This window comes from Ambystoma mexicanum, chromosome 7p (genome assembly GCF_040938575.1).
Source record: "Ambystoma mexicanum isolate Mex_15411 chromosome 7p, UKY_AmexF1_1, whole genome shotgun sequence".
Taxonomy (NCBI): domain Eukaryota; kingdom Metazoa; phylum Chordata; class Amphibia; order Caudata; family Ambystomatidae; genus Ambystoma; species Ambystoma mexicanum.
In genome coordinates, this window is record NC_090939.1 from 572,416,087 (window position 1) to 572,439,772 (window position 23,686).

Sequence of the window (23,686 nt, forward strand, 5' to 3'; positions counted from 1 at the left end):
GCATGAAGGAGAGGTGCATCCTCAGCACTTCCCTCGTCTCGTGGAATGTCAGGTACGGGGGCTTACAGGAGAGGTCCTGGATCTCTCCCACTTGTCGTGCGGAGGTGATGGCCACAAGAAACGGCGGTTTACACAATAGAAATTTCAGCTGCGCCAAATGCAAAGGTTCGAATGGCGGACCCATGAGCCTGGTCAGCACCACGTTGAGCTCCCATGCCGGGGCTGGAGCCTTCACTGGCGGGAACGAGCGGAACAGTCCTTTCATGAACTCCTTCACCAGGCAGTGGGACCACAGCGATGACCGCCCCGGAGTTCAGGTGTAGCGGGAGATAGCCGCCAGATTAATTTTGATGGAGGCATGCGCCAGCCCCGCCTTGGCCAGCGACAGCAAATATGGCAGCACTTGAGGGGCCGTAATCTGTACAGGGTGGATCTTCTGTGCACGGCACCAGACAGAGAGCCTCTTCCATTTATGTCAACAGCACTTGAGAGTCGAGCAAGCCCTGGCCTTGGCAAGTACCTCCTTGCAGTCCACCGGGATATCGTAGCCTCCGAACTCTAGTGCTGCAGAAGCCAGGCCTGCAGGTTCAGTGATCCTGGGTTGTGATGCAGGAACGCGCCTCCATCCCTGGCGAGAAGATCCACGTCCATTGATAGTTTGACAGGAGGGGACGCCGACATGTCCAAAAGGTCCGGGAACCATATCTGTCTCGGCCAGGCCGGTGAGTCGAGGATCATCCTGCAACTGGACCGTCTGAGAGTCGCAGAAGCAACAGCAATGGTGGGAATGCATAGAGGAACAGGCCATCCCAGGGGAAGGAGACTGCATCCCCCATGCGCCCCGGCTGGGGAAACCTACTGGAGAACTTCCGACACTTGGTGTTGGTCGTCGTCGCAAACAGATCAATCTGGGGATTGCCCCATCATCGAAACAGTAGGTCCACCTTGTTAGGCAGAAGCCTGTGCAGTTCCCTTAGGGAGCACTACAGAGGATTAATACTACAGGTATATGAAGAAATCCCCTTTGGTATCAGTACGTACCACACAGATTTAATTGGTAGCTGTGGCTAAGCAGTCAGACTTATCTCAAGAGGGAGATGAGCAGTATTCAGGGTTTACACATTAGGGCTTCAGTACTATGGAACAATGAAACACTGACCAAAGCTTTGTATCAAAAAGAATATATATATTTATTTTACACACTCTGATGTTCACACACAAATATCACTATTATTAAAGCAAGTTAAAATCAGTCCAGAAGTATACACAACTCCCTATTTAAATTGTAGAAAAGTTTGAGCAAGAGTGAAAACTGAGCAAAACAGCACAGTGTAAACCAAGCAGAAATGACACTAACAATTTCTCAGAAGGGAGGGAAAGGACAAGCTATACAGGTTTAGACTCTTTAACACACCAGCAACACTTTCCAAGTAGATTGTGAACAAGTTAGGCAAGGCAGTACTTTAGCATATGCAATACTGAGATGAAAACCGAGCAAAATGGCACTTCACACGTTTAAAAAGTGAAGGAAAAGGGTAGTTATAAGAGTTAGGTGCACCAACACATTTCTAAGTGAGAAGCAATCTAGAGAAGGCAGTTGTAACAGATTTTGCCAGAGTCAATAGGCCTGTGCCAGTGTCAATGGTACAAGGCAAGGTGCCCAGGATCAAACTGTTCTAGTAGCTGCAGTTAAGTCTTTGTTTAACGATTCGAAAAGGCGGTTGTAGAAGGTGAAAGACAATGTTAGATGATAGGGGCGGCCAACCTAATAGGTGAGTAAAGGATTTAAAACACCTGTAGCAATACCCAACGAAACGGGAGGCCTGGCGGAACAATGTACCTTTAAAGTAGAAGAGGCTCCTGCGGTGGCGGTAGTTCCTGCAGTTTGGGAGATCCAGCAGAGGAAGAGAGACTCTCGTCGTGGAGGAAGGTTCGAGTTACTGCACTGCCCAGGGATGAAACCAGCCGCGGTGCTGCCAAATGACTAAAAGGTACACTCCTTTAAATCGTGGTCCTGGTGGATGGGTGCCTGGCTATCCGGCCTCCGAGTGCAGGGCACTAGCGATTCGACCAAGGCAGGTCCTGGAAGGCGATTGGCGAACTGGTTGGCCCCTCCAGTTCAAGGGAAGAAGGCTCTTGCAGAGGAAAATCTGCAGCAGGGCTTCACCGGGGGTTCAGTTGTTGCAGATGTCTTCAGCTTCTCTCCTCTTCAGTTTCTTAGTTCCAGTGGTGACATCTTGTCCTCCAGTCCTCAGGACCCTGCTTTTATGCAGCAAGACCCCCATTCATACAGCCTGTCACTCACAGAGTGGGGTGGCTCTCCTGGCGGGAGAACCTCACCAGCCTATCAGGGCAGAGTGCGACTTGGGTTGCCTATTCCCCCCTCCCACACATCCCGTCTACCCCAGACTCAGTGGTGCCGAGAGGAGGTCTTCTGTGCAGAAGCCCACCCAAAGGACGAACAAAGGAGCCCCGACCTGGGTTAGGATTATAGAGAAAGACACGAGAAAGAAATATTAAAGTTCTGGCAATAAAAACCTACCGGAGTAAAGTTAATATTAAAATAAACCGGCGGTATGTTAGACGCTGTCAGTAAAAGTGGTAGCCTCGAACAATGTGAAAATCCCATAGGGAAATATTTGCTGTTGAATATTTACGGTAGTAACCACTGCCAGCAGCCAGAAACTTTTGATAGAGGGACTGTACGGTACCACCTCGAAAATGAACACTACGGAAAAACTATTAACCCTTTCCAGTACTTCCATAGTAAGATGGTTTGTACTGGTTTAGTTCATAAGTATTGACTAGTAAAGTCAATGGGGACTTTACATGCCTTGGGAGACAGCAGTCAGTCCCAGGGTATGGAGTCTATGTTTGGGGGTCGCTATGACACCCCTGTGGTATGGCACGGAGGGTGCTGTGTACCACACATGTTAAAAAGATGATTCCTATGAGGGTGAGAAAAACCCAATAGACCATAAGCACACAAGATAGCCTAAAACACACACTAGCAATCTAAGAGTGGGAAAAAAAGGTCTCAAATCCAGCAAAGCTGCTGGGGGACTCTATAGGTAAGGGAAATTAGCCTTAGAAGAGAATTCTCCCTAACACACCTGATCCTGCCGAAGTTCCCACTCGTGGCAAGAGCGCAGCTCCCTGCTGAGTGAGTCGGCGACGGTGTTCTTCACTCCCGCCAAGTGAAAGGGTACCAGGAACATCCCTTGGGCTATGGCCCAATGCCACAGATCTTGTGCTTCCTTGGAGAGATATATCTAAGACCTACTTTGTGTAGCAAAAGCAAGGCATTCGTTGCCAAATGAGATCAAATCTTAAACAAATGCTCTCTTGACCTCATTTTGTTAACCATAGAAGCGCTATCAAAGTCATTAACCACCATTGAAACAGACATCGAGGCCTTGAAATCCCAGTTATAGGAATTCAAGTCAGCCGATGAACTTAAAGGTTTACTTGATGACATCAATGATAAACTAAATATTTACACGATGGACGTTGAACAAAGAAAATTTAAATGTGACATCTTAGACTACTTAAATGATATTGTCTACACCTGGCAGGAGTTCTACCATCACCGAAATTTGAACAGAAATAGACCACAACACCAAAACTCCCCTAATTCTGAAAATGACAGTAGTAGTGGAAGCATAGGGGATCCAATACCACAAGCCTCAAGACAACATCCAACATCAACACTGAGTGCAATTAGTGATTCTCACACTGAAAGGCCAAACAAACAACACACGGGACGGACGGCAACACCATCGGGGGGCTTTTTTTAGGCCTAGGAGAAAGACCAAGAGAAAGACTAGAAGAGGCAAAAAAACAACAAAAGGGAAAGAAAAGATAACGGAAAACCTAGTTATTAACATCTCGAGCAAACCCCTTTCCACTGACCAATTGTTCACCCTCAAAAGAGGCCTCTCATTCATTCCAACTTGTAATACATCTTTATTCGAAGAACAAATCTGTCTTCACAGACTAATGAGAAAGATTAGACTTAAGATGTTTTTCAAGTGAGAGCCAGGACAAGGTGATGACACGGAAGAAACCCTAGACTTACGACCTAAGAGTTTGTTTGACCCACCGATACAAAATCCTATCATTGACATGTTTGAGAGAAAAGTACTCAACGATCTCAGATGAATTAATTACCAGAAAACATCTCTGGTCAACATTAAGAACTGCCAACTCGAACAAATCGAGACACTAGCAAGGGATGAAGAGGTTACGATCAAACCAGCAGACAAGGGAGGGGCGATAGTTGTGATGGACACAAGGTACTATACCAGAAAATGCCTGGAACACCTCAATGATCCCACAACATATACCCAACTGGATGGTGCTCCTCTACAAAGCATTAAGATCTCTATTGAAACTTCTATTGGCAATGCACTGGATAACGAATGGATCAGTGTCAAAACAGGTCAGTACCTTGTGAATAAACATCCCATCACACCTGTGTTCTATGGTCTCCCCAAGATTCATAAAGACAACCAAAATCCACCTTTGAGACCAATAGTCGCAGGATCAGATAGCCTTTTTGCCCCCCCTGGCTATTTATGTGGATCGCATACTACAACCCTTGATTCAGAATATCCCCACGTACCTTAAAGACACCACTGATTTCTTGAAGTTCCTCAAAGAAATCTCATCCATTGACTGACTGTCTGATCTTTAGCATGGATGTATGCAGCTTGTATACCTCGATACCCCATAGTGAGGGCATTAATCCTGTTGACTGGCTCCTCGCTAATTCAGAACAAATTTGTGGCAACCCGGAATTCAAAATTGAACTTCTCACACTGATTCTCAACAATAGCTACTTCCGATTCCAAGGAACATTCTACAATCAGATTTCGGGAACATCAATGGGGTCAGCAATGGCCCCAGTTTACGCAAACTTGTTCATGTACAAGTTTGAGTTAGACCATGTTTTAAATAGTCCTATTTGGTCCACCAAGGTCATCCAATGGAAACGGTTCATAGATGATATCTTCGGTATATGGTGCGGTATGACAGCAGAGTTAGATCGCTTCTTGGTACATATGAACACAGTACATCCGAAAATAAAATTTACAATGGAGATCGGAGAACCGTACCTACACTTTCTAGATGTCAGACTGAGGATACATGAAGGGAAGATCACGACCACCATGTATTACAAACCTACAGACGCTAACAACTTGCTACATTTCACCAGTTTTCACCCAAAACCCATGTTGAAGAGTCTTCCATACAGCCAAATAATGAGATTAAAAAGGATTATATCTGATCCAGCGGGGTTAGATGTTGAGTGTTCCCAGCTAATCGAACGCTTTGAAAGAAGAGGATACCCAGAGAATGTGCTACAGGAGGCTAACATGAGATCTAGCCACCTATCGCAGACGTAAACATTGGAATATTATCCAAAGTGATGATCATCTAAAAAACCTCTTTCCAAGAATCCCGATGATGGCATTTAGAAGAGGCCGGAACCTCAGAGAAAGATTTGTTAAGGCAGAAAGACCCAACAAAGACAAACAAAAACTTCTTCAGACCAAAAAGATGGGTACCTTCCCCTGTCTTAACTGCACCTGCTGCAACAACGTGATTAAAGGGGACACTATCTCCCACCCACATACGGGGAAAAAGTTTAAGATTAAAAGTTTTGCTACATGCATGACACCAGGCGTGATACATGCTTTAAAATGCCCATGCGGGAAGCTATATATTGGACAAACCACAAGGCCACTGAAGGACCGCACAGCAGAACACAAATCAACCACCCGGTGCAACTACCAAAAATCACCAGTGGCGAGACATTTTTTGGAGGCTAAGCACAGCATTGCCCAATTGAGATTTCAAGTAATTGAAGTTGTTATGAAACCACAACGAGGAGGTAACTATTCATTGATATTATCCAGAAGAGAAAAATACTGGATATACCTTTTGGACACAAAATATCCCCTAGGGCTTAATGAAGAAACATCCTTGAATTGCTTCATTTGAACAGTACACACCCATATAGTTTGAGTATCCGATACCTGATACAGATAGACATACACCAACTCCTTCTAGATATTACAGTCACACTCTCACGTCATAGATTTACGTGACAGATAGCACCAACGGTTCTCTTTTTATCACATAACTGGGTGAACCCTTGGATGGTACAAGATACATGCTCTAATTATGATAATGACTTCCTTTTCTAGAAATAACATAGGATATCTACAGCATATGCCATGTACAACTCATTGAGCAACATTTTGAGGACCCCTCTAGGAGCATATATCCCCGTTTGCCACCTTCACCATGGTGAGGGCGAATATACGCACATTCTGTACAACTCTCTTAAATATCTGTGACTATACGTAGATTAATGTGATTATATTAGGATACCTGTAATAGATTGCACCATTTGCACACACATGAGGTTCATTCTGAACACCTGTCAGCTTATATCGAGAATATATGCCATTGGGAAATTAATTGGTGAACCTTGATAATTGCTATGTAAATGTATCTAGCAATCCGCACAATATTGTCTGCTGACTTAATTAGCATGTATAGGCCGTAACGCGCTGTGTTTGCAGCTTCCATTTTTTAATGAGGTTTACACATGTAACTGATTGCATTAAGTATGTAACTGTCAACTAAGGTTACCATAAAGATAATGAGAGGTCCCCTGGCAGGCTTAAGCACGGGACTGCATCTGGGATTTAGACATGTACGCGTTTGCGCACTCTATTGACAGTTTGTAGTTTACTATCATGTCCAGATAGGAATCTAGATTTGTTACATTATATTCACAAGTTAAACATTGACTTTGAACACTTATGGGAGTCTTTTTTGCTCCAAACACACAATCTTGGTACTTCAACTAGGATCCATACGTTTTACATGCCGGTCTGTATATGCCACTATTGGTATTGGTTGATACGGACCCTTTTCCAAGATGTCTGCCATATTCCCGTGACGAACATAGTCCTCCTTTTATTTTTCGTACACGATTTGCGCTTTCCTATGAACTTAGACTAACACCGCCAGTTTCCTGACGTTCCCTAGTCTCCATGGACACGGTTCCCGTTGCAGGATGCTGCCGACTGCCCACCTCGCAGAATTGAGGTACGCTTTTTCTCCCCTTCCGATTGATTCACTCCACACGCAGCCTATTGACATATATTTTAACTTTAAAAACATGTCCTTTGTCATTACAGAGCGCGATAACCTTTGTTATGGCCACTCGTTTGTTGAAAGCTGACTGACACATGATACGCGGCTACATAACGGCTTTTGATCCATGTGGGAGGCATTCTACACTATGAGACCCCCCCAGGGTCCAGCGCCAACCAACAGAAGGTCTGTTACCCATCTCTACTATAGAGTACTTGTTTTCCTGTGTTTAGACACTGCCTGATATTATATTTCCACCACTTTAGGTGATCTCCTGTACATACATTTTTTACAGGTAGCCAGCTCTTCCTTTTTGCCTGCTAATCGGAAAGCGATCTCATCTAGACGCACTTCATATAGGCAGTGTGCACGCGCACACCTATACTTGCCTATTTCCAGATTTTGAACAAATTGTGAGTCTCAATTATTACCTTTCTCGCAACATTATATCTACCTATTTTCTGATTTCTGTTTTACTACTATATCCTATACACATTAACCATGCACTTTTAGTGTATTCATTTTCCTCCACACCTTCTCTTTCGAGCATTCCTTATCATTACCACCACCATTAGACTTCTTTATTCAGTACACAATTGACTCACTGCTTTCAGGTACTTGCACTTTTTTGAACCTGCATGCCACCTTGGGCTATCTTACTAGCATCCACTACTATCCATAAGTAATTAATACGTTTTTGCTTTCTCTATAGTGTTCCTGGCTATATACCACAAACTTTGTTAGGATTAAGTTTTCTGTTCTTGACAGATTCAAGCAGCTTTTACCGACCATATAGGTAAGGCCTCTTATTCCTTAGTCCATGTGTCTCCACCATCCAATAGTGGCCTTATACACTCCGTATTTCCCCTTGGAATTTGGGTTCACCGCCCTCCATATTCCAGATGACTATTAGACCTCCCTATTCATATCCGACTGTTCTGTAACATGTTCCTTACCATCATGTACATTAGTCTGGAGATTCTTGGTGTTTATATTGGGTTCACCTAAACATATTGCCCTTGTTACACTGGATGTATATTTCTTATACCCATGTGAATGTAAAAACAGATCTGACTAGTTTTGATGTGACTAGATCTAATGAGACTTTTCTTCAATTTTTTTGTTCTGCTTTTGACAACACTATACTGAACACCAGTTCCACAAAGGATTTTGAAGAGGAGGATAGACCTCGAAACGCGTCAGCCTACCACAGTGGATTTTCGGTCATAGTTATTTTTTGATGATGTAAATAATGTGCTGGTCTTCATATTGCCTTTGCTTCAAATATTTCTTATGAATAAATGGGAGTTTACCCTCCTTTTACTTTTTACACTGGTACTAGTAAAGTGATTTTGGTCTAACTAGTAAGAATATAATTCCTATTGAATACTGCATATACCCAATGTTATACTAAACTTCAAAACCTGTACGCCTTTGTTGCGTATCCCCAGACTGTGCAGGGGACGGGAGGACTCCAATCTTGGGTCCTCTTCTCTGTTCCTTGGAGAGAGCCAGGGATCTGGTGCCCCCCTGCTCCCGTATGCAGAACATTGTGGTGGTGATGTCAGTGAAGACCCGTAGCACCTTGCCCTTGAGGGTGGGAAGGAAGGACCTGAGAGCCCAAAATACGGCCCGGAGCTCCAGGACGTTGATGTGCAGCTCCCTCTCCTCCGGGAGCCAAAGGCCTCCTGCAAGGAGATCTCCGGTTTGCGCGCCCCATCCCTCCAGGGAGGCATCTGTTGTCACAGTTTCCTGATGCGCTGGTGTCTGGAAGTCCATGCCCGCCGTGAGATGCGCGCGGGTGCCCCACCACCGGATCGCTTGCCGGAAAGTCTCATTGAGGGTGATCTTGTCCTCGAAGCTTCCTGCCACTTGTATCCAACGGGCATCGAGGAACTCCTGCAGCGGCCACATCCGCAACCTGCACAGCCGTACGAGGTATATGCATGACGACATCATGCCGAGCAGGGACTTGATGGACCTCACCCTGGCAACTTCCATGGTCAACAGACGTTGTAGCTTGCCCAGGATTACCTTTATCCTCTCCTCCGACGGTGAGGCCAGCCGCGCCACCGTGTTGAGCCTGGATCCCAGGAACAGGGCGTCCTGCGATGGCACCAAGCAGGACTTCGCATAGTTTATCGAGAACCCCAGTTCCGTGAGCAGGCGGACGGTCCTTGCTGTGTGGTCGACTGCGAGTTCCCTTGACTTCGCTCGGATGAGCCAATCGTCCAGATTGGATACCCTGCAGGTGCTGCCACCGGTGCCAGGCACTTGGTGAAGACCCTTGGCACTGACTTCAAACCGAAGGGCAGTGCCTTGAACTGATATTGCCGCTCTTGGACCACGAAGCGCAGAAGTTTTTGATGTCCCTTGCATATGGGGAATGTGGAAAAATGCATCCTCCAGGTCCATTGACGACAGGAAGTCCCCTTCTTCCAGCTGTCCCAGCACATGCTGAAGGTTGACCATCCGGAATTTCTGGGATTTTATGTATTTGTTGAGGCGGCAGAGATTTAAGATGGGCCGCCAGCCTTCTTTCGGACGAGGAAGTACCACGAATATACTCCGGAGCCCCGCAGCCTCTTTGGGAGGAGCTCTATCACGCCCTTTTCCGGCATTGCTCGTACCTTCAGAAGTAGCTGTGGAATGTGTTTTCTTTCCTGGCCACCGGTGGAAAATGGGACACTTCCTTTGGAACTCTAGTGTCCGTGGGCCAGGACATCCGGCACCCAACGGTCGGTGGAGATGGATTTCCACACGCCGACGAAGTTCGTCAGCCGGCCTCCCACCGGGGTGCTCGGTTGGGGGCCTGACATCCCGGCCAGTTCAGTCCTGCTTCGCCGAGGCCTTGCCACCTCGGGCCCCTTGGCGGCGGCGACAACGATGTCCACCAGCATTGCTGCGGACCCTGTAGGCTTCCTGCGATGAAGGACGAGCCGCCTGACGGTACGACGAAGAGTCCTTTGGAGGCACCTTGAGACTTGCCTCCGGAGGTCCGAAAGGACAGCTGTCGCTGATGGAGCGTGCCTTGGGCACGGGCCGTCTCGGTGTCCGCCTTGATGGTCTGCAGTGACTCATCCACTGCCTTGCCGAATAGGTTGTTCACGTCGCAGGGCATGTCCAGTCCCCTTGTCTGTACGTCCTGACTGACATCGGTGGTCCTGAGCCAACCGCGCCGGCGAAGGCAAACGCTGTTACCCATCTGGCGAAAACCGGTGTCAGCGAGGTCTGTGGCTACCGTGGCCAGAAGCCACCTCGCCCTCCTGCAGGATTTCGAGGGCCTCCGCTCTCTTGTCCGGGAGGAAGTCCAGTGGAGGGCGATTTTAAACCACAGCTCACCTTAATGGTTGTCGAAATGACCCGACGTCCCATGGCGTCCAGCTTCTTCCCCTCGCCGTCCGGCAGGGAAGTGGAAGTCGCCCCTGCCGATTTCTTCTTGGCCGCCGCAGAGACTACTGAGTCCAGGGACGGCTGGGCTCTGAGGCACATAGGAGCGGAATCTGGGATCCAGTACTACTTCTCGTACCGGTCTCTCTTCGCAGCGGCCATGGACGGGTTCTTCAGAAGGGACAGTCCTCATCCCAGATGTCGTCCAACAGCGGGACTGAGCGTACGGTCTTCCTCTTGGCCTCTCGTCGTTGATAAAGGAATCCCTCCTTCTTCTGCTCTTCGGGGCATAGTTGGAAGAGTTCCGAGGTCCTGGCGATCATGGCGTGAAACGAGCCAATTTCGTCGGGTGGGGTAGCTCGGGGAGGGGGCAAGGGGAGATCCATTCCGTCGTCGCTGCCGTCCCCGCCGTCTCATCCCTCGGTGGAGGGGATGGAAGTGAAGGATGGAAGGGTGGGGGCGGATGGACTCGCCTCCGCTTGTTCGGAGGGCTCCCTGACGGTCCAGGCCCGCTGGATCGTCTGCCGGAGGAAAGGGCAAACTTGTCCTTATCTCTGTGCACAGGGTGTGCAGCGCCATCAAGATGTCTTCCAACCTGTCTGGCGGTGGTGGCATCGGTTGCGACGGGAGCATCGGCAGAGGTGTGGTGTCCTCCGGTTCCTCTTCAACCTGCCGTTCTTCGTCGGCTCCACCCTCGCTCTCCACGTCCGCCTCATCCAGATCCTTCCTGCAGGCCCTGACCTCTTCGAACCTCTTGTCCAGGACTGACTTGATGACAGACAGCTCTTCCTCGGAGGAGGCATCTGAGTCTGCTAGCACTATCACGCCCCCCACTCCTCCTCGGCCCGGGGCTTCACGGGGGTCTTTTAGATCGGTTGGAAAGATGATTCCCTCTGGGATGGCAGGGAAACTCTAGGCCTGGAGGTCGTCTCCACTGGGTTCGCCTCCACGGGCTTCAGCAGGGACGCCACGACTCCCTCAATCGAGGCCTTAGCCGGCGGAATCTGGGCCTTCACGACCTTAGGCGCATCTGTGGCCTTCACCGTGGGGGGAGGGTCACTGCCTCCCTCACCTTGGCTTTCTCCGTCGGGACCGGTCGGGGCTTCTCCCGAAGCTTACCCGGGTTGTCTGACTTACTTTTCTCTGAGCCGGAGCATTGGCTCATGGATGACGGCATCAGTGACGTTGTGCCCAGCCTGGCAGCCGAGGAGCCTGAACCAACAGTGCTCCCGGTACCCGCAGACTCGCTGTGCTTTGCCTTCTGTTGGGCCCCCGTCACCGAAGCACCCTCAAAGGTCTTAGAAGACCGCTCAGACTACTTCTTCTCACCTGCTGCCGGGCTCTTCGCCTCCAGCCAGTCAGCGAGTCGTTTACGACGGTCCTTCATGGTCCTGGACGGACATGTTCTTGCAGAATGCACAGTCCTCCTCCACGCGCAACTTGTCGGAGTGCAGGCACCGGTAGTGCTCATCCTCCTTGAAGACATTCTGTAGTCCACATCCTGGGCAGATCCTAAACAGCTTGGATCCAAAGTGCGTCGAGTCTCCTTTGTCCTGAGCCATGTCCACGCAGGGTAGGCCTCAAAGTTCTTCCAGAATCCTACAAGAAGTGAAATTCAACAACGTAGAAAAATTCCAAAACGGGTCCCCGTTAATCAGAAGATGAATCGGTGGAGCTTGAGGCTGTAACGCTCACCTGGTTCCCACGGGGGCGCTGGTCTAGTCTGGATTGCTGTGGCCTCTTCTAGCGTGATGCGCAGGACCCGGAACACCGATTGGACAGGACCTCCAAATCGTGCTTGCCTGGCCCGTAGGAATATCCTTCTGCAGATGAGAAAGGGGATTAACAGTCTGCAGAATAGTGTGCTAGCTCCCCCCTTTCCCATTCGTTCCTCTCTAACTTCCTCCAAACCCCGGTTTAAGCTCACCTTATGGTTTGGAAGGATGAACTCTCCATCCTGCTTCTGGTGCAGGGGCGCGCGTTCGTCCAGTTACTTCACTGGTTTTCAGAATGGCGCTGGCAAAATCCACTTGACTTTCCTGAGCGATGCGCCGTAAGTATGAAAGTTCAAAGTTCAAGTGAGGCCCCCTTTATGTTGTCTTTCTAACCTGTGATCTGTCCTTTATTTCAGGTGCAGAATGAAGGCGTTGCGTCGAGGGGTTAAACTGCCGAGGTGAGTAGTGATGAGGGCGATCCCTCTAAATGTCCTTATCATTCCCCAGAAATGTCTCTTGTCCTTTCCCCATAGGGGCCGGTGTACGGTACCTGCCAACGGGCAGCGCCGACCCGAAATGTGGAAGAAAAGCCGGTAAGTCTTATGGCTGTTAATCAGGTTTTCCTTCTGTGTTCCTTCTGCTCACCTTTTGTTTCTTCCTCTCTCCCCTAGGTGCAGAGATGTGGCGTCCGATGCTGACAGCCGCGATGGAGCCGGGAGATGTCTCGAGGACAGGTGAGTGAAGCGTGGCGCTGCAGCGAGCAACGCAATGCTTTTAAATGGAAGTCTTTCTTCAGGGATGCTGGCGAGAAGATTCCGGATGCAGGTAAGAAGTTTGAAATAGTCCTTGGTTTTCACCTTTCTCTTCTCTTCCTTCCAGGTCTTCCAGGTTCGAGGCGGGCGTGGCTGGAGTCCAGGAGCAGACACGGTGAGCGTTAAGCTGCAGGAAGCAGAACCACGCGAAGCATGAGCTGCTGTCTGGGCGTGGCTTAAATAGCCTCCAAAGAAGTCCCAGGTATGTATCCTTCCCCAACTAGGTATGTATCCTTCCCTGGCCACGCCCGAGTGAAAAAATAGTCCCTATGAAAAAATAGTCCCTTTCAGGTCTCAGGGAGGCCTGAAGCGTGCAGCATGGTCTGCATCAGGTAAGTGCACAAAACACCTCCTTTTATGAGCCTGGCACCTATGGCGCCAGGACTGATGTCCAACATGAGCCTGGCGCCTATGGCGCCAGGACTGAGTCCAAAGAGCCCCTATAAGGGACCACTGGGCTTTTACCCGAGGGCATGATGCCTGCTTCCGGGGGTGCTGGGCCTGGCCTGGTGCTCCGGGGGTAGGCATCATGACAGAGGCTCGAATTGACCGAAAAAATAGGAGTAAACTCTTTGAAAAAACGCAACACGCAGTAAAAGCTTAAGAGTTATAGCACGAGGACTCCCAACACTTGAACGTGCGGTAAAAATCTGAAGATGGCTGCCAGAGGAGGGGTTTAAGTAGAGGGCAGTTGTTGGCTGGGGGCAGTACGACACAGAGACCAGTGATTGGTTATTAGGAGAAAGACAGTTCATGAACGAAACTGATCTTTTTTTTACCAAAGGATTCCCAGCCTGACGACAGGGAATATTCATGAGCATGTAAATCCATGCCAGACCCCATGCTGGAGAACTTTCAGTATAGCTGATTCAAGAGTAATCTCTTACCCCTATTTTCCAGAGAACGCAAAGCTGTGTGTGGTGCGATGTATAAAGGATTATGAGCTAGCTACAGCCAGTGTTAGACCACTAGGAGTGTCCCAACTTCTCATAGCACGTAGAAAGCCATATCATGCAGTAGCCACAGCCACAATAGACAGATAGGTCTATACCAGCCCAATACATAATCTCTCTGACCCAACTAAATTAGGCACACATTCTACTAGAGGAGCAATGGCATCTTGAGCATTTACGGCAGGGGTGTCACTACAAGACATTATGAAGTCAGCCGACTGGTCAACAGAGTCTACCTTCAAAACGTTTTATTTTAAACATATCTCTCAGATGGCTAATGTTGTGTTAGACAGCTTTGAACAAGCATAATGATCTACTCCTGTCTTGAAATAGAATGAAGATTGTCCATGCATACAGCACAGGGTAGTCTTGATAATATTAAAGACACAGAGACGAGCATTATATCCTGCCCAGAATACGCAGGGAACAATTCATAACTGTAAGAAATGTTCTACTTTATAATGACCACAAGCGTATTGTCACCCTCACAATTTCGCTCTCTTTTATCATAGGTGATGAACAGAAGGATGCTTGAGATGTAGAGAGAAAAAAACGCCTAGCAAGCTTTGTTACTTCAGGACCAGCCTACAGCACTGAAGATCTCGTTACAGGGCTGTTGCCCTCCCAAGAAGAAAAGATAGAGCTGACTTTACGCAGTGGTTTTTGTAGTCCGGAGTTATGTTTCGGAATTCGGGCAGATGATTCGCTGCCAAAAGAAAGAGGAAGAGACCGAGGCAGGAAGCAGCATATACTGGGTCCTAGGCACGGATAGGTGGACAGAGGCAGCCTCAGGACTACACTACGCTAGGGGTTTATGGGTACTAGTAGTTTTCTCAGAATTCTTCAGAACTCTTTAACCTTTAAAAGTGTGGAGTTCGAAGCTTGAAAGTTTGAAACGTGAAATGCTGCAAGTCGCAGTATTAAAGAAAGTTAAAGCCTAATTCTTGCCTCTGTGTCTTTAGTAGAATCAAGACTACCCTGCGCTGTAAGCATGGGCAATCTTCATTACTCAGACCATGCGCTGTTAACGTCAGAAAATGTATGTTGTGTCTCCCTTTCTCTGTTTTATGTTCACACACTTACCTCTTCATCGCCAGGCCCACTGTATTCAATCAAACAATGTTTATTTGTAAAAGGCATCTTTCCCAAGAACTGCCGCCATTCTCTGTTACTCCTTACTTAGTCATTTTTGTTCAAAATGACTCTTGGGAGTTTTCTTCAAAAACTAAAAAAAGGTGCGACCGTTCTGCCTTTCCCCGTTCGTTTCATAGGCAGAACTCCCAGGCGGAAACCATTATGGAGGAAAGGCCAAGGTCACTTCTGGAAGAAAGAACCCAATGAAGGCACCCTCTCCCAAAGGAATTGTTGGTTTGGGTGCTCCTGTCCCAGATGGCTGTGATGCTGTAGAGTGGTGCTCCGTTGGTGAAGGGGGGCTGGTCACCAAGGGCATGGGTGGCTGTGGAGCGTTAGGAGAGTACATTCTGGGTCTGATCACCTGGGAATAGTGGGACCCAAAGTAAATGCTCTTTGTGTCAAGCGATGAATGCTGGACCCCTCCTGTGCCTGATGGTTTGGATTCTGTATACAGGTTCTGTACAAGGGAAGTGCACCCTAGATTACTTTGATGCTGCTCAGAGGGCACCAACCCATTAAGGACAAAGGTTTTAAAAAACTGTTCTGGGGCTGTGAGAGGATGGGAGCCAACTTCTGTCCTTCAGGATGTCTGCATAAACACTCTTGCTATTTTCAATGACGAATCTGCTGCTCAGTGCCCTTCGGTACTGTCCCTTTCCTGGGGATGCAGTCCTAAAAATATGGTACACAGTGAATGGGATGTCAGATTATCTTGACAAATCCTACTTGTGCAGCATGACTATAACAAAGGCTTGCTCAACTCAAGTCAGAAGGGTGCTATCCATGTATTACTTTCTTAACATTTTATTTGTACAGAGTCTAATTTTGAGGTTGGGGGGACCTTTCCAAGTTAAATGACAATTCAATTGGGCATTAACAAAAATATATAACACTAAACTGCATTTGTCACTTTTGTAATCATAAACTAACTTCCTATGCTAAAAACTAAACCTACCACAAATTCAAAAAAACACATTGACAGTTTCTTGCACGACAAAGTTACCTCATTATTCCTGAGATGATTATGTACAGTGCCAGCTCCCAGTTTGGACGGGGCAGAGCTTCTGCACATGTTGCTAACATGTGATATGGAAGGGATGAATTCAATATGAATACGAATTCAGAGCCGCCTGCTGTAACAAATTTCAGTTCCCGAATGATCCTGGATGCAGTGAAATCTGGTGTAAACCTACAAAAAAAAACACTGTATTACAGTAGCATTTTACCATCAGCACATATTGATAAAGAACCAAATACAGGTTCAAGGACAGCAAAACCACATAATGTGTTTCCCTTTTTAAAATTTTAATGCTCAACATTAGGAGCGCCATCCAGTAAAAATTCTTAAGGATGTATTGCTGTTTTTGAAGTTGGAGTGAATCTAAACACTTATACTATTAAGTAAAGAAAAAGAACCCAAAGCAGGATCTGAAATATGAAACCCACCCAAAGTGACCATTAACTGCATATTGACACACACAACTTTCTCAATTCACTCTCTCTCTCCTTTCCCCTACTCTGTACATACGTAATATTGAATTCATTATACAAATTAATCATACACCCCAATGATGATGGTTTAAGTATTTGTTTTCTCAAACCTTAAGACTGATGGTACAGGGTAAGAAGATAACTTTTTTATATATAAAACACAGACCATTGATACCTTATTGAAAACAGCTTGTTTGAAAAACTAGAAAATGATCAACATGGGCTTCCTCACTCTGGTCAAGAACAAGCCACAATTGTTTTAGTTTACAGAGCTAAAAGAAAGTCAGCAAATCAAAATTCACAACAGACAGAAGCTAACCCAAATAGTTTTGAGGCCGGGGCTAAGTTTGAAAAAAGTACAAAAAAACAGCTGGCCACCTAAGATTGAAGCATTAGCAGTTGACTGGGGAGGCGTCTCTGATGAACATCTGATGATACTGAAGATAAGTTTGAGAACCAAATTCTATGAACATTTAGTAAAACAATGCGTTTTCCTGCATCTAAAATGTGATGGCTATGCCGACAACACTGTTGTTGGTTGAAGACAACAATGCTCAGTTAAAAGTGTGGTGAGAACATTAGATGACTGAAAATTATTTTGTATACATCACAGTCAGAAGTGGAAATTATTCACGGTAATGATCTTTCTATACATTCTTCTCCTACAGATTCCTCAACTTGATAGATATCCATCATCCAGGTCTGCTGCTCGGAAACTTTTCACCACGGGGCGTAGTGGACCTCGACTCGGCTGTCGATCCGTCTTGTCCGGCTCTTGATCGTCGGCTCCAGAAGTGACATCAGGCGTTGTATATGTAGCACGTCACTACGCCCCATGCTTCAGTTCCTCCCCCACCCTCCCTGTGACTGTACGCTGCAGAGGAAAAAACCACAGGAGGAGGCAAATCCGCCAGTAAAAACTGAACAAGGATACATCCCAACAGGGTGATCCCACACACAATGATTGAAATTATTTTTTACTTTTTTTTTTAAAGAATGAGACAGAAACAGTCATCTAAGAGCCATCACAAGATGCCTTCTCGTTTGGACAGAAGCGACAAGCCTCATAATTTTCTGAGTGGGGATGGATGGGAGGATCGATGAGGAATCTGCGGGAGAAGAATCCATAGAAAGATCATTACAGCGAGTAATTTCTCCTTCAATGGATTGCTTTTCTCCTGCAGATTCCTCATCTTGATAGACTCCCCAAGCAGTTAGAATAACGGAGAAGGGCAGAAATTTTAAACAAGTAGATTTGTAGAACCGCCTACCAAACCGTGCATCAGCTCCCTGTGTAACATCCAAGGTATAGCGCTTGGTAAATGTATGCAACAGAGACCATGTGGCTGCCGGACATATGTCGCTAACAGGAACCTCGCTTTAGAGGGCACTAGAGGCCGAAACCCATCTGGTTGAGTGGGACCCGATGCCCGCTGGAAGCTCCCTGCCTGCCGATTGGTAACATTCAGATATGCAGAAAACAAGCCAACGTGACAGTTTGTTTTGTTATGGCAAGACCTTTTTAAGACAAAGAATGGGCCACAAACAACTAATCTGACCTCCGAAACTCGGATGTGCGAGCAACATAGAAGCTCAACGCTCTCTTCGGGTCAAGGCGGTGGAACCGCTCTTCCTCCTTCGAGGGATGTGGAGGAGAGTAAAAGACAGGCACATCGACAGACTCGAACAGGTCAAACTGTGAAAACAACTTAGGAAGGAACCGAGGCCTGACTTAGAGACTTTCTCACGAAAAAGCTTGCTAACCCCATCCTGACAGATGCGATTGCCAGCAAAAAGGCTGTCTTAAGGCATAACAGCCATAAAGAACATGAGTGCAAAGGCTCAAACGGAGCCTCAATCAAGTAGGTCAAAACCAGATCAAGATCCCAATCCTGGGCAACAAAAGGGGTTGGCAGAAACCTATTGAGAAGGCCCTTCCGGAATAAGCCATGAACTGAATAGTGAAGCAGAAATCTTGGTCTGGGGACCTCTTGAACACAGACTGGGCTGACAAATACCCTTTGACTGTGTTACCCTGTTACCCTGAAGGCCTGAAAAGGCCAGTGCCAGAAGGAACATCACTGTGGTGGTGGGGCAATCCTGCGTTCCGTTGACCACACCTCAAATCTTCTCCACCTACACACGTATAGAGATCTTGTAGAATGTCTGTGTGCAGCCAGCAACACCTCCAGTTTCTACTCTGAGAGGACCCAGTCATACATCATCCTCTCAAGAGTCATGCATGTAGGTTGACTACATCTAGGTGTGACTAGGTGAGGCGATCCGGACGCTGAGGCAACCGGTGAGGCGGACAGATGGTCAGATCCAAGAAATCAGAGTACCAGGTTCTCCTCACCCAATCCGGGGCGATTAAGATCATGGTCACTCGAAACACCATCAACCTCCTGAGAACCCATGGAATGACAGGAAGGCATAGTGGAGAGGGAAGGCCCAATCTACCAGAAATGTGTCCCTCAGTGCGCCATCCGGTGGGAATTCCCTTGAGCAAAACTGTTCGCACTTCCTTTTAGATTCTGTGGCAAACAGATCCACTGCTAGGGTACCCCAGAGAGCGACAACCTCCTCTAGGACATCCTGGCACACTTCCCGCTTGTGTTAGACCGTGCTCAGCCTGCTCAGAGGATCTGCCAAGGTGTTCTCCATAACCACCAGATGAGCTGCCGAGAGTGAGATTTCGTTCTCTACTAACCATGTCCATAGGTGTATTTCCTCTGTGCAGAGGGGGCAGGAGTGCACACCACCCTGCTTGTTGAGATAGTGCATGGCCACCGTGTTGTCTGTCAGGACGAGGACATGATTCCCTCTGAGAGACGGGACAAAGGCCCTCAGGGCTAACCTGATGGCCCGCAACTCCAGCCTGCTGATGTGCCACCTGGCTTGTGATGGAGACCAGAGGCCGCTCACCTGCAAATCCTCACACTGAGCACCCCAACCCTTCTGAGACGCATCCGTGACCACTGGGGCCTGAGGCCAAGGAGGCCAGAAGCGTTCCGCCGCCATGAGATTGCTGCATGTGCTCCACCAGCTGAGTTATCAAATTACCTGGCAGGACACATAGTGATCCGTCAGTGATCCCAGATACTGAGAGCACTGGTCCCTCAGTAACCACTGAAGCGATCTCATGCGCAGGATGGCCTCTGGAACTAGAAAAATACCAGAGGCCATGAGAGCCAAAAGGCGGAGGAAAGAAGCCTCTGGAAGGGTGGCGTGGTTCTGAAACAAATGCACCATCTGGGCGATATTGCTGAGACTCTTCGGGAGGAAAAGCCTTCCCTACTTGCATGTTTAGGGATGCTCCTATGAACTGGAGCTGCTGAACTGGTGGTAAATAGGACTTCTACAAGTTGAGGGAGAAGCCCAGCCTGTGCAGTAGTAGGCAGGTGTCCTCCAAGTGAGACAAAATTTGCCCCGCTGACTTCCCCCGGATCAGCCAGTCATCCACTTATTGGAATATGTGGACCCCCGGATCTCCTGAGGTGAGCCGCAACTACTGCCATGAGCTTGGTGAAGACCCTTGGAGCGGAGGTCACCCCAAAGGGCAGCACCTTGAATTGATAGTGCTTGTCAGAACTTCCTGTGCTTTTGGTGTATTGCCACATGTAAATAAGCGTCCTGCAGGTCTATCGAGGCCAGTCAGTCCTGAAATTTGAGAGCGTGGAGAATTTCTCTCAATGTCACCATCCTGAATCTGTCTTTCCTCAGAAACTTGTTTAGGACCCTGAGGTCCAGAATGGGTCGGAGACCTCCTCCCTTCTTGGGTATTGGGAAATACTGGGAATGCCAGCCTGATCGGCTCTGTTCGGAACATACCTTTTCCACTGCACCCTTCGACAACAGGGCTCTCAGTTCTTCCTGGAGCTCCTGTCCCGGTTGGATTGGGGGAGTCTGTCCGATGGTCTCTTTAGAAAGGGCAAACAATCACCCCACCGAATCAACTGTAGGGACCAAGCGTCAGAGGTTATCTCTTGCCACTGGGGCCAAAACACAGCAAACCGTCCACCAACTGGTGCATTATAGGAGGGGAAATGATCACAGCTTAGAGGGGGCAGGCGTCCCCGCCGATGTTGCCGTTTGATGGCCTCCTGAGGCCCCTCTGCCCCTTTCTGGACGCGAGAAGCGCCTCTGCCCCTACCTGGATTGCAGGAGCTGCATCTTCCTACCATAGGGTACGTAACGCCTATAGCCCATGCCTCGGGAGGCAAACCTGAAGGCAGGCTTGGCAGGCGGAGCTACTAAACCCAGTAATTTAGTAGCCAACTTGGATTTTCCAAGGATTCGCCAGCTTTCTGACCGAAAAGCATGTCTCCCTCCAAGGGCATGTCCAGCAACCTGTTCTGAACATTTGGGGAGGAGCCAGAAGTTTTCAGGTAGGCCTGCCGTCTCATAACCACTGCTGAACCCATTTATCAGCCAACATGGTCCTCTACCTCCAGGCCCATTTGCAATGACTGCTTGGCTACCTCCTTCCCATCCTGAACCAGCTGTAAAAATCCATCCTGCATGGCACCTTCAGTGACGTATTGAGCAGCATGTTCCACAGCTTTCAATAAGTCGAAGCAATAATTTGCGAATTCACAGGCAATGTTTTTGACTTTGAGCACCATGCCTCCAGAAGTGAACACCTTCCTGGCTAATGGACCCATTATCTTCCCCTCTCTGTCTGTAGGCAGATTGGAAGTGGATGCCGCTGGTCTGGTGGATATAGTGGCAGCCTGTATAACTAGCCCTTCCGAGAAGGGAGTGTGGCGAGGAAAGAAGGGTCTCCTCTTGCCGGCCTATACTTCCCAGTAAAATTGCATTTACAGGGGAAATAGTACAAGGGTGCTGCCATAAGGAGGATAAAGGGTCCGCAATTGCTGGGTTAAATGGCATGTTATGCTCAACTGTGGGACCCTGATCCAGGATGTCAGTGAGCTCATACTCTTGGAGAGATGTGGTAGACGCCTTCACCCAAGGGCGTCAACAACCCTGTCAACCAGAGCCCTGAACTTGACGTTAGCAGGGGTATAAGGCTTGTTTTGCTGCAATTCTAGGTCTGGAGAAGTAACCAGGCCGCTAGCATCCTGTAAACCTTGTGCCAGGGCCAATAAATCAGCTTAGTCGTTGAAATGAACGACACTGCCGGCTCCCGTGTAAACAGGGTTGACATGATCATCAATGCCAAAGATGGACTGCATTGAGTCAAAGAACGCTGATCTCGAAAATGGCATAAACGAACCATCGCCGATTGTCAGCGCTGAGGGCTTGATCGCTGATGGAAGAGGCTTCGAGGACTAAGTGGCTTTCGATGCTGATGGTTCTTTCGGCACTGAGGGACGCTTGGACGCCTTGGCCTCGGCCTTGTGGCCTTTTGCCGATCTCTGCCTAGCAGGCGTGACGCCCGAAGGAGTTTGCCGTCGACAGAGTGGCCTGCTTGGGGTAGGGAGCACCAAGCACCACTTTTGCTGCCAAAGCTTGCTGGTCGGGGGCTGGCGCTGCACCTACAGTAGCTTGCCTTTTAAACATTTCGATCATAGATGTTTGAAAACTTTCCCACTTTTCCCCCGAGTGGTCCGCACCCACCAAGTACTTACCTCGTTCCGACGACGAGCTGGACTTGCGTCGATGGCAGTGGTGCTGCTGCTTATTCCGAGAGGAAGACTAGGAACGGCTCCTGGAATGGGACCTTTTCTTGGTGTTCTTGCGATGTTGTTCCTTCCCCTTTTCGGGGGTGGGCTCTTCAGTCTCAGCCTCCAAAGACCGGATGAGCGACCGCACCAGAGACTTGGCCAACTGTCAGCCCAATGCCAGTTTCCCGGCCCTCTACATCTTTGTGTGACTAACACCTAGACACCACAGACATTGTAGGGGTCGGTCACTGATATTTTGGCCTCACAATCGCGGCATCGCTTGAAGCCTGGGACCTTGTGAGAAGACATTGTGTCATGGTTTTAGAAGAAAAACATACAAATCGTACAAAAAAACAAAAGAGCAAACTTGAGTCGTATTCCCGATGCAGCATGCAAGCATTTAGAAAAAAGGAACTGAAGAATGGGGCGTAGTGGCGTGCTATATATACGACGCGTGATGTCACTTACGGAGCAGTCGATCGAGAGCTGGACAAGACAGATCGACGATCGAATCGAGGTACACTACGACCCCTGGCGAAAGGTTTCTGAGCAGCAGAGCTGGATGATGGATATCTATCAAGATGAGGAATCTGCAGGAGAAAAGCAATCCATTGAAACAGTGACATTATCTGCACCGCCTAGAGTGATACATTGTATATGGCTGCGTTCTACAAATAACAGCGTATCAGAAGTAATGATTCCCATAACAATTCTAATTTTGAATAAGGCCTGAATGAAAACAAATGTGGCTGCAAGGACCCATGTAAGAGGAAAGGTTTTATCATCTTTAAGCTATATTTGACACAGACAGAACCACCACTCTGACCTCGATTTAGCCACACAGAGAAATGTTTAGAGAAGTGTGCAAAAGCATCGAGTGAAAACATATTAGGCATGTGCAAATCTACTGGAATTCAAAATACTTCTGCTCATGTGTGCCCATTTATTTATAATCGGGTGCTAAATGGTAAAGTGCTGTACTGGGAATGCAGCAAACCTCTCTAACAAACATCCAGGCTCGCAATTTAATCTGTGTAATGTGAGGGAAATTACATTATCTGCTTTTGTGCATCTAGTTCAGATGAAGGCTTAGTTGAATGGAGACTGAATTCACTGCTTATGTGATGCAGCGTGATTATACCATCTTCAATGCAAGCTTCACCAGCGCATTGGCACCCTTTAACAAACATCTCTGGCTGAATAAAAGGTTAAAAATAACTCATGTTAGGTTGCAGAGACCATTTTCAAGGGAAAAATATAAGTTAATCACTCTAGTAACTAGAATACTCATAGTCCATAGTCTCCTTTCCTCCATCCTTGTGGGCGTCCCCGAACATGGGGACGGTACCGGAACCTTTGGCAGCGAAAATATGAGCATTCCCTTGAAA

General features: G+C 47.9%; 1 protein-coding gene across 1 annotated transcript in view; it reads right to left on the reverse strand.

Annotated features, from left to right (window-relative positions):
- Positions 1–23,686, reverse strand: part of TMEM131 (transmembrane protein 131) — a 2,512,175-nt gene that overhangs the window by 540,069 nt on the left and 1,948,420 nt on the right. The window contains exon 29 of the mRNA XM_069636582.1: positions 16,181–16,366. Within this exon, the coding sequence (XP_069492683.1) occupies positions 16,181–16,366 (186 nt within the window). The remainder of the gene's footprint in view (positions 1–16,180; positions 16,367–23,686) is intronic.